This window comes from Phymastichus coffea, unplaced genomic scaffold, assembly GCF_024137745.1.
Source record: "Phymastichus coffea isolate CEN01 unplaced genomic scaffold, Cenicafe_Pcof_1.1 PCOF00031, whole genome shotgun sequence".
Classification (NCBI taxonomy): domain Eukaryota; kingdom Metazoa; phylum Arthropoda; class Insecta; order Hymenoptera; family Eulophidae; genus Phymastichus; species Phymastichus coffea.
Genome location: NW_026706842.1, coordinates 2,489,991 through 2,502,213, shown reverse-complemented (window position 1 = coordinate 2,502,213; position 12,223 = coordinate 2,489,991). Strand labels below are relative to the sequence as shown.

General features: G+C 37.2%; 1 protein-coding gene across 7 annotated transcripts in view; it reads right to left on the bottom strand.

Moving 5' to 3' along the window:
- Window positions 1–12,223, bottom strand: part of LOC131663193 (neurobeachin) — a 133,012-nt gene that overhangs the window by 72,912 nt on the left and 47,877 nt on the right. For all 7 annotated transcript variants that reach the window (XM_058933400.1, XM_058933402.1, XM_058933401.1 and 4 more), the window contains exons 3-7: window positions 1,193–1,319; window positions 908–1,008; window positions 634–729; window positions 378–499; window positions 52–178 (exon numbers count right to left, since the gene is read on the bottom strand). In XM_058933400.1, coding sequence (XP_058789383.1) covers window positions 52–178; window positions 378–499; window positions 634–729; window positions 908–1,008; window positions 1,193–1,319 — 573 coding nt within the window. The remainder of the gene's footprint in view (window positions 1–51; window positions 179–377; window positions 500–633; window positions 730–907; window positions 1,009–1,192; window positions 1,320–12,223) is intronic.

Below are 12,223 nucleotides of genomic sequence, written 5' to 3'. Positions count from 1 at the left end.
TCATTATGCATGATCATTATCATTCCGACTTGTCTTTGCCTAGAAATTTACCTTCCGCGGCTGGAATTCGTATTTGACACAATGTTGGAAGCCCTTGCCCTTCACTTTCATTGACGTGAGTACGAGGCAATTGCCAACAAAATGCGCCGAGTAGCCCACGCCCTTGCTGGTTTTGAAACTGGAAATTCAACAACAGCGTATAGATTACATTATTCAGAATAAAACTGGGAACAGGGAAGCTTGTTTTGCGGGCCAAATCGAACTGACTCCATTGAACGATTACAAGGAGAACAGCAAGATCATAGGTGAGCCGCAGGGAAGGCAACGACAAGTGCTTTCCAAAACTACTTGTCGTTTAACGTAATTGCCGTACTCACCAATACAGGTAGGGCTTCTCTCGCTCGATATTGACGGAGTTGATGGGATCCAGCCTGAACCACGTGGTAAATGTGAAACCGCTCTCGTGCGGCCATTTTGCTAATGGTGGAAGGACGATTGCCTGAACAAATAAAACCAATGAAATTGGATCAAGTCACGCGTGCCAGACTCGCACAAGCTTGAGGAAGGAAGTGGAAGAGAGGGGCGACGGAGCTCTACGGGACATTACAAGGCTAGCAATGTTAATTGTCTCACCGATCCTTTTCGGCCGGGAAAACTGAAAAAGACGTCGGGGCCATTGCGTTGCGGCATTTGCCGCAGGACGTTCAAAAGCTTGGCCGAATGCCGTGGCTGCAAAAATCGAAATTGATTTCGTTACTCGCCTCGGCTAAGAGAGCAGAGAAGAGGAAAGAGAAAAGAGAAAAGCTAGCGCGCGCCGCTCCGGCTGGTCGGCTGCACTGTCGGCTTTGAGCGCTTCTATCACGCACTCACATAGCGCGGGCCGACCGCGGCTTACTACGGCGCTTACCCATTTCCCTTTGACTGCCTTCATCGCCCCGAACAAAAGCTTCAATTCTTTCACCGTTATGCTGTAGCTCGCCAGCACGCCCAGCATGTCGATCAGCAGATCTGCACGTTTCAACAAACAATACACATACATCGCGTGAATGCATTTCCATTTCAATTTGTATCGTTCGGCCAGACTGTCTGCCTGTTCTACCGACAAGTCGGCCAATTTCGTTCATTGGCCTTATACTTCATTTCCAATCTGCCCGCTCATCTCTGTGCGTTGGCCTTTTCTCAATTTACGTACCTGCTACGACAGTCTCTGCACGCGTTAGCCGGTGCAAAACGTGCTCAATCAGATTTACGTCCGTGCATGCTTGTAGGTTCCTCACGCTCTTCCTCAGGATGGCGATAAACACGCTCCATATTTCAGCCTAAACAAACAAACATTTCGAGTGTTCAGTCGTCTTGTTTACTCGGTTCAATGAGAAGTCTATTGAACGTGAAATAGCCTCATTATTCAAGTAGCAAACTGTCAAGCTAGACAGACCTGTGTTTGCGAAGCCCGCATAAAACTCAACTTACATTTTTCTAAAGAAAGAAGGAGCCGTAAGGATAGAAAATACGGTTTGCAGCAGAGGAAAAATGCAAAGGAAGACCGCTGCTCGCGCAATTTTCCGCGAAAGTCAGCGCGCGCATCTGGACACACGCGTACGCGTGGAATGCAATAATAATGGAATGCGTCATGTATATGCGGCCCCTTTCCGTTCTAGCTGCCCTGCCCCCGCCGTAGCTCGGCTATAAGTATAGATTCCGAGAAGGGGTAGCTCGACGTTGAGGTACGTGCAACTCGTACGAATATCAGATCATAGGCGAGGTTGTAACGTGGCTACAGGTGCGCGAGCGCTCTGTCATTCACATTGACGCAACAAGCTCGCGAGAAAAACGTTGGAGCGCCCGAGGCTTTTCAATCTGAGCTTTCCGCGAGGACGTGCCGTTGAATGTATTGTTACGAGGCGACTCAGTTGGTGCGATACCGGTGTAGCACAGCTCCGCGCTCACTTATATATTACTACCTAGCTAGTAGCTAGGTAGTAATATATACCTAGCTAGACATGCAACTGGCTGCCTTCGCCTCATCCACCCCATCTCGCGTCTGCCCGAGAGCTTTTCCTTTTATTCGAGCTTTCTTCGATACTACGCTCTTCCTATTAAGTCGAACCTCTTTCGTCTGATGGATGCTATTAAAATTTATAAGTGAACGTAGTTATGCTTGCAGCCGGCTCGCGTACTAAAATGCCTGGCCGCGCTTGCTATTTGCGCATGAATTTCGATCGGCTAGTTGCAAAAGCACCTGATCCAATGCGGACAGTGTTGAGTTGCCGTATCGCATCTCAGCAAACATAAAAGACCAATGTTAACGCTGTAACGCATCGGGTTGCGCAAGCAAACGCGTCCCTATAAATCTATTGTATTGAATAAATCTTGCTTTATCAACACATTTCTTATTTTGTATATTCATTATTTAATGTCCCAGCAGTCATATATTGACGTTGCTTCTGCTTTACGACTTCTATTCACTTTGAAATTTTGTGTAAAATTCAGTAGGAAAACCAAAATGTAAATCTTCGGTGTTTTCCGAACAGCCAGTAGAATGAGTCAATAAATGGTCAGCCAGCTACGTGCACTGTTAGAATACACAATTGTTATTCGATGAAGTATTCAAACTGTTTGCTAATGCGCGGACAGCAGAAGAGTCAATTGGCCGATTGAATATCTACATAAATAAATCGTCGCAGTGTTCGAGCAATCAAAGTAAATTGTGGAATTGCATTGAGCTGAAACGACTGCAATGAAAAAGCCATTAGGAAATGAGGCTGAGAATGAAATAATGGAATGATAAAAGACTGCAAAAGAACTAAATGAATTGGCGGTCGGTTGTTGCTCCGTTTGACATGACGTTGTCCTCGAGTTAGAAGTGCAAGAAATGTCGCGCGCGTCTCACTGTGTTCAATCGAACGGCACACAATTTGAATCGTTTATCGGTATTTCGAAAATTCGCTACCGCCTCGCAAGCATGATTAATTGGAGAGCGATGAGTCAGTGCAGCAATATAAGTGTTGTAATATTTAAGGCATAAAATTAAACTACGAGCTTGCGCTCAATTATTTCTCCAATTATACGGCTCAACGAGCAGTAGCTAATTAGCAGGAAGCTTTCGCTCTCTCAGGCCGCGTAACGGGCGCTCAATTAGGTCGCGCCGGTTAATTTTATTAATCGAACTCAACCGCGCGTCAATTGAACAGATCTGCCGCGCACGCGACGATGAGTCCAATACTCCAGCTGATGAACTAGCCTTCGTTTACTCGCGTGGCATTGCGTCAAATTCAACCCCCTATACCGTTACCACATCTGCGCAAGGCGTCGTTCCTCCATTAATGGTCACCGCATCGGATCGATTCGTTGACTAACTTGGCTGATTCCACTGAACTTCAACTCTACGAATTCTACATGCACTTCGATTCCCTTCTGTCCGCTATCGACAATGATACGATCGAGACGGGATGCTTGCTTATAACCATGTATTTCAAAATAACATCTTACATTATACCTAAAGATAGTTTAAAATCTCGATTATATATTGCAAACTGTCAGATTTACGACGATTTTTCAAGTTACGCTAGCCTAAAAAATGTATCACTCTATTCTGCTTGTGATAATAATTCTCCTTAACCTCTTCTAACCAACATAATGAACGACATAATAAAATAACTTTTCTTTTAATGGATCTGTTATTCCTTTGTGCTAAAAACTTAAAATGTAAAAGAATATGTCGTTTAGTGGATATATTTTCTTATATAAATGCGTATACTATTTGGAACTTAAAGATTCAATATCTGCCTACAGATGTGGATACAGATCATTCAACAAGACATAAAAATTATTAAAAATAACCAATTTAGCTGCGATAGCTTCGAGCAGGTAGATAGTACTGAGATGGATTAAATTAATTCAAACTACTTTTTACTTTACGTAATATTCTATTTTCAAGAGTACATTAGGTACATATGTAATTGTAGACTGCATGTTACTGTGAAGAAGGTTAAAGTCGAGGAAACAGTGGCATTAAAGACTGCTATGTTTTGCTAAGGCCTAGAACTTTTTTGTTTCCTTTGTATATAAGACTTTTCTTTTATTATTCAACAAACTTTATATAATATATTTTTAATTTTTAGCTCATTATGCAGTTTTTATTCATTTATAAAACATGTAATATTATATGAGCTTTGGAGAAAAAATGTTTGTAGTCAATTGTGCTACTTAAGCATACATAAAATTGTAAAAATAAACATTTTAATTTTTCAAAACATTATTTCAATGTTGACGTTGAAACCTTTTAATTAAAAAAATAGCTTTTGTTAAGTATTCGACATGTAAATAAGCTATTTATAAATATAATTATTTATTAATATAAATAAGCTGACAAAACTTATTGGATTTCAGTGTAAGCTAATAATATTTTTCAAGATGTGATCTACGTGTTAAATAAATCCTAATAAGTTAACGGTACAGAAAATGAAATGAAATGTGTAAGAAATTTTTTAATAAATAAGTATAAATGTAATTCATATTGCAATCATGTGTAAAAATACAGATAAGAATAACATGTGTAATGTATAATTAAAAGAAGATCACAATACCTGAGGACACTTTGTTTCACTGGTATAATGTAGGTTTCTAACCACATCCATAAAGTTCAAAGTCTAAGCGTGCTCTTCCGTCGTTATTACACTACATTTTCAATTGTTTTCGAAAATAGTTGAGCAAATAAAGTTAGGAAATAATTTACGTGTACCTATATAATGAAACATGTATGTTAGAAATGCTCGAGATAACCAAGTTATTACACGACATTTTCACTTTGACTTTTAGAAGTATCTCGTTTTAATTTTTGAGTATTTGATTGTTGAATATAATTAGTTTGGATTCGGATAAATTTATGTACATACATCATAAAGAAAAATATGATATATTTGAATACAGAGCCCGAGAGAGTTTTATCTATGAATGTTAATACTTTTTGCACGAATGCCTACAGAATGTTATTGAAAATCATAACGGGTATTGAACCACTACGTTGCGATTTTTAGCAATAGCGTCGATTGATTGATTTTAGTGTACGACTATAAACATGGTAAACGCAAAAAATAGAAGAATTGTGCGAGTGCTTTTCTAATAGCTAGAGATAACTGCAAAATCTATTCGACATTCTATACATATGAATGTATATTTCATTATCTTATCACCACTTCGGATGATCAACAACCTCATTGTTTCCCACACAGTTCAAAAGTGATTGCAGAGAAAATTGATTTACGACGAGTAGAAATATTACCTATCATAATAAATACGAATATAATCCATTCTGACATGGCAAAATCTCGATTAACATCTGTACAGCTTTGCCCTTTAATTTTCCGCATAGTAGTTAATCCGCAAACCAATACCACTTTAAATGAGCACTGCTACACGGTCACGGAGTGTACGGCTCGACATCCATAAATTTCATAGTGTTTAATCCTGTTCAGTATTATGCAATAACAGATGAGAACAACAGGTTTAATCATAGCATCTCTAATACTTTTTGTAATTGGTAAATACTTATACCCCTTGAACAAACTTTGCTGATAGCATGTGAATAATTTATATATTAGGGATTTTAAGTGATCGCCTTTTAAGTTCAATTTTAGATAAACATGTAAAATTTATCAAGTAGCCAATGCTAATTCAAAAAGCTATCGAATGCTTGTTTACAAAGGAAAAGTTAAATTGAAAATATTGTCAAATATTGGTTCTAAAAGCGAAGTGAGTTCATCCAATAACAAAAGCACAATAGAAAGCAAATAAATCATTTTGTGGAAGAGCCTTCATATCAATATAATAAATGAGATTAGCGATACGAAGAATATCCTGCCTCTGGTTATTTTAGCGGTAATGTGATTGATGAACGTCAAGCTGCTTTTGTTGACCTAGTTTTTATAGAGTTTCCGCGATACCTTTTTTTGTCTCTATATAAAGAAATATCCACGAGCACGCTCTTTCAGCTGAAGATAAATAATGTCAAGTTATTTCAGATAAGTATAAGCATAAATGCTTATCAAATAATCTATGTGGAAAAAGAAATACTATTGTGTTTATTCGCAGGAGTATACGCGTGTACGTCAGGCGTCAACTTGATAATTATAGATTTTCAATAATTAAATTTGCCGGATCAATGGCGAGCACGATATCCTAAGAGCCGCTGGAGAAAACTGTCAATATCTATTTCTTCCAGTTAAATGTGCTACAAAGACTCCACTCCTTCTCTCTTTTCCATTTATTCTTCCTGTTCATCTTTTGCATATTAGCCAAATTGAGTTTTATAACTGTCCGAAAATATCTTAGAAAGCTCAGGTAAACATAACGTTTTTATTAATCTCGAATGAAGTTCATGCGTGGCAAAAGTTAGCAGCAAAGTGACTCGTGAGGTAATAAGGACTAGGGTACTTCTAACTTTGAGAAGCAATATTAATTTCTCTTTGGTTACGTTATACGGGCGAAACTATGTATATACATATACACGCGTACAGCAGTGCTCGTGTTAGCTTCACATTTTCATAGCGCGTCGATGGTCTTGGCCTAAATTCTTGAGTCAACTTGATGAGCGCGCGTTCGTAAAATTTCCACACTCTCAGCTTCTTTTATACATCAAAGAATTCGCTGTCGCACGGCACACATTTTTCACACTTTCCAAAGGAAACATTCTTACCCATATAGATACAAATTGAGTATAAACTAGTTCAACTCAATTTCAATATGTATTCGCAAAAATAAACATTTCTTACAAATTTTAGCAAAAAGGTTAATAACGATAGACGCAAACTCGTAGTTCTAAGATTTTTTAGAGAATATCAAGACTGACGAATCGTAACAAAATATTTAACTTTTAACTTATACTTCTATAATAAGCATATTTTTATGAGTGATTTGATGATTTATTCCATCTCAGCAATTTAAAAAAATGACTGAATTTGGTAGTGACATCAGTAATGCTGCAAATAAGCGAGCATTTACCGAAAAAAAGTGTTAGATACGCGAGCAACGTATAAAAATCTGGCATGAGTCAGAGATTCGTGGGGAAAGTTTTGAATTTTGTGCAAGGGAGCTATTCTCGCGTAGACAACAGCCAGAATATACAGCGATGTGGAAGACAAATAGGCGCTACAACTCTTAACCTCGCAACTTCTCGCCTGTCCGTGCAAAGTGACCCGAGGACTGAGACTGCACTTGTGCAGTGTCAACACGGGCCGCGGAGAGGAAGAGAAGGAGGAAGGGAAAGAGGAGGAGGAGGAGGAGGAGGAGAGGGAGCCAAATTCGGCGCAGCACTCCGTTTTCGAGGTGGCACGAGAGGGAATCTGTAGAGGAAGGACGTCGTAAAGGCAACCAAGCGATTCGCACACTAGCCGGCTGCGCGCAACTTTGAGAAGCACCTATACACTGGCCGTTTATCACTTGGAGTGTGAAAGGCTCTATTCTATTTCGAGACTTGCGTGCACCACCTTTCTCTGCCGTCTCGGCAGGCTGGCCAAACTCGCCTTTGCGACAAATAACTTGCCCAGCTTTTCTGCTGCTTCTTCTTTCGTCCTCTATGGTTGGTTTCTTATATTAATTTATACCTAAATAATTTCAATGCGTGTTCTTGAAAGAAGGTTCGTAATTAAACTAGCCTTCGCTTTTATATAATCATCAATATTTTTAATGCCATAAGTTTTTTGTTAAAAGAAAGAGAAATGATCTTTCCTTTTGTACATAAAGGTTTGGAGAAGAGGAGCGTTTTATTGAACAGTTCGTTTGATCTCCGATCGAGGTGATCGATTCGATAAATAAAAGGTTCGCGAGGGCGCAGCAACCGTTAAGACTTGAAACTAAGGAAAAGAGAATAAAAGACAAACAGAGAGTTTGAGCACTGAGAGAGAAGAATAAAATAGTCGAGAGAAATGAAGGATAAAGCGCTAAAAACAGTCAAGACTCTTCTTTGAATGATTATCGATAAAGGTAAGAGAGAACAATTTCAGGACAAACGGATAATAGTCTGCGCGAGGGAATTGCGATTCAGTTTTCTGGATTAATTAACGAGAACGAAAAAGCTGACGACCATTGGTAGTTGGCATCGCGTAGCTCTTGTTCTGAATTCCAAGAGCCAGCAGTACGACAAAGGATGAGAGGGGACAGTGCAGACGAGGGAAGCTATGAGAGCTCGGCTTCTCGTCTTGAATCTTGATGCTTCAAATTTCGTTTGAAATCTGGACTTGTCGTTAATTAACGAAGATGAGAGGCTAACTGACAGTGAAATTGACGTTTTTTTCTCATTATAATTGTTCGTTCGCTTGACCCTGCGGACTTTCAAATGTCATCGCGAGCGAAGCCTATTGGATTCAATGCAACCTCGACGTTCGCCTTTATATTTACGGCATTTTGGTGACAGACTTCTCGCGTACTTCTTCAAAATAGTATCGCATAAAGAGAACGGGGAAGAGCTGGGTCTAACTTTAAACTTGCATGAAATAAAGTCAGCAAGTAAATGAGTCGAGTAAGTTATTCACAAACTTTTTACCGTCCATATTTTATGTAAGAAACATTCTTCGTCGTTTCAGTACGGCTTTTTTATTATACTCGACTAAATTATATCAAATTTTATAAAAAAACTTTCATAAAGACATCGCAGCAGAATTTTGTTTTCATATCTTTCAAACGGTTTGATAAAGTTCCTATGAACAATTAATTTTCATGTTTCCATTTGTTGCTACATCAATTATAAAATTTAACGGTATTGGAAAGAAAAACCAGACATAAAACAATAAATAAATATTTAAGGATGACCACAAAAATATCCGAATATACTGAAGCTTAAATATGGTCAATATTACATGGTTATTCATTTTTTATTATAGCTGCTTGATAATAATCAGAAAGCTATTTTTAGGTTTAATACTACGTGGTATACTTTCTTAAAAAATTTATGTAAATTTATTAATGCCTAGCATTTGAATTTAATTAAAAAGTATGTTTTACTTGATTATATTTGAATTATTATTCAAAATATCTGTTTCAACGTGGATTTTCATGTAATTTTGCAGAAGTTTGTCAAAATTAAGAATAGCATTTATCTTACCATAGCTAAATCTATAAACAGACATTTTAAAACACTACCAAATACTTGGGCGCCAATGCCTTTTTGGAGAGCAATTAGCTTTATGATTTTACATCAGTTAAAATGTTTGTCTATTGAAGTATATTGATTGAAGTATAATCTTTTCATTTACTAACCAAAACAAAGATAAAAATTGCAGAATATTATATTTCCTATTTATTTTCCTCCACACCAATACTCAAATACAATAAACTAAAAAAATTTAATCGATTCAACAATTAGAAACACGACACAAATGATACTAAAACCATACCTACCAAATTAAAATAACAAAAATCTCTTGTAAAATAATTTTTTAGTATACAAACAGTTTATTTAATGTTTCATATATGTTTTATGTTGTAAACAAAAATTCTGTAGTATGGGGAGCCAAAATAAATCAATCTTTCAGAAAATAGAAGGATAAATCGCAATTTTTTAGAAAAATGTCTACGAATAATTTTCTACTCAATAAATCGTCGTGAATTTTTTTCCTTACAGTAACGATTAAACACAACAAATTAAAGCAAAATTTTAATCGATTGATTGATTAGAAATTTCACAGTAATGAACACACACAAACACACACCGTGTTTAACTTTGCTAGCTGAGAACGTATATAACAAACTGTCGAAGAAGAGAAGAAAAACCATTAATATCTGTTTCATATATGAAACAGCTATTTTAAGATCGGGAATATAGTAGTTACTAATAATAAGTTCCTAAAGACTGTAAAACTGAAATGGACCTTTTTGCTGGGATTACAAAGACAGTGACGCGACGAAGGAAGTTCGATTCTCTTTATTTTGAATAAATGGTGAAATAATACCTCTAAAAGGCGAGATAAAGTACTTAGCATCGATATGGACAACTGTAATTTTACCAGCAAGAGTGAACAAACACGTTGGTGCAACACAACATACGATGATCCTGTGCTTAATAAGCGCATGGCATTCATTTCAAAAGATGCGGCTAATGTCCTTACAGAGAGTACTCCCACACGACTATTAACTCTTAAAAGGTAAAAAATATGGACCGTGTAAGAGGAATATCGATGGAGACAGGAATAGCTGACCGAGTAGGAGAGGAAACCCTTAAATGAGCAAAAGCTAGGCAGACGTTTTTCAAGAGATGGCAAGAGAAATAGGACTCTTAAAAGGAAGAGCAATGGATGTATAGACAGAAGATTAAACAGTGGGTACTACTGGAATACGTTGAGATGGAATACTGACTGACTCTCAGCGACCACAGTTATTTCGGGACATACGATATTTAGTCAAGATAGGTCATAGGCCCAATAATAATTGCCCTTTTTACGGTGAATGGAAGGATGATACGGAGCACATGTTGTTTGAGTGCTCTGCATACGAAGGCGATAGAAAAAAACTCACAGTAGAAGTAGAATTTACTCGACAACTGAAAGATAACCTCGTAACAATTATACTGACCTCGAAGGAAAAATGGTTATACCTGCCTTACTCAGAGAAGCAATTAAGGGCAAGAAGAAAAGGAGATAGAAATAAGAAGAGGAGACTGAAGAAATCTTATGATTGACCGGCTGAAAATACAACATCCTTCGGAATCACGATAGACCCTACTAAAGTAATACCGAAAAGAACTGCCGATGGGTACTATATGTCTTTCGAGGAATTTCTTGTTACGGTTGTACACTTGTACAACTGTCAAACGAAAAGGTTTTTCAGTCAGTAGGCCATGCTACAGATTTTGACACACAGCGACGTTGAGGGTTGAGTTCGGGTTGAGATCGCTTGGATGATTTCATCAACAATGGTTACTATGGTCTTTAGTATACTATGATCTATATTAGTTTTTGATATTTTAATAATGTGATTTTGATCGTGTACTATTCATTTATGGATGGATGTTAGTATTTGAAGTGTAGTCAATAACTCATTGTAATTGAATTATTTGATTTCATTATCTAAATAATATTGAACACATAATTGAATACATAATTTTCTGTATAGGGCGAATAACTTAATTAGTTATTTAATTAAATAAATATAAATATGATAAGTATCTTGAAATGGTGTTGTAATGTACACATATATGATGGTCTTCATGAGATTTTCAAGTTGTACGTTTGCTCTTACTTTCCTATAAATGTACAGAATCTATGATCTTCCAAGGTAAAAAAATATATAATATAAAACGACATATGTGCGTGAATCAAAGCAATTAAATTAAGTAACATGTAGTGAGAGCATAGAGATGTGTTCTCTCATAATTTGAAGAGTAGTCGTTTCACAATTTCGGTTTATTCATAATGAAAAGTTCTATATGCATAGATTTATGTGAAAGAAGGGCACTGTATTTTTTTTATTGCAACACGGACGTGCGCGCACAGATAACACATAAAAATTTTGTATTTAAACTATACATGTTTTCTAAGATAAAAATCATCAAAGATATCAAAATGTCGACAGCGAAAATATTCAAAAAAAAGCTTCTTTCCGAAAATAGAATTAGTCAACTGCTATTAATAAATGGTTTGAAAGTTGCAACCGTACCCACATAATTTTGTAATGTCTAACTTGGCCCATATCTTTGGCATTAACTTTGCACAGATTGTTGAGAAGTTTCTACACCGCATATTCTATTTTAATATGTGATTAGCTTCACTAACATCGTCTTGTATAAACAATACCAGAGCAAAGAATTTCTAGGTGCACTGGATCCTGTTCTAGCAATTGCTATAATTAGTACATGGTATCAACTGTATGTTCTCATTAATGTAAAAGTGGAATTGTGCCTGTGAATGAAATCAACGCAAATTTCAAACAGACAACTTGTAATAACAAACTTGTGACACTCGAAAAAAGAAGCCTTGAACATGTTTGAAGTTAGATTACTTTCATTTACAATAACACCACTGAAGTTGTTCGCAGCATCCCCGTATGTTTCGAAAATGGAGAGAGAGAGAGAGAGAGAGAGAGAGAGAGAGAGCACATGCGTAAAAAGATTGGTTCGTTTTCGATCTGTCGGGCGCTGGTCTCGGGGAAAACCCATCACATGTTAACGTTCGGATAATACGCTGAAAGTTTCATGCCACTGCGTCCCTTTCTTGCATGGGCAATTGGTCCTCCA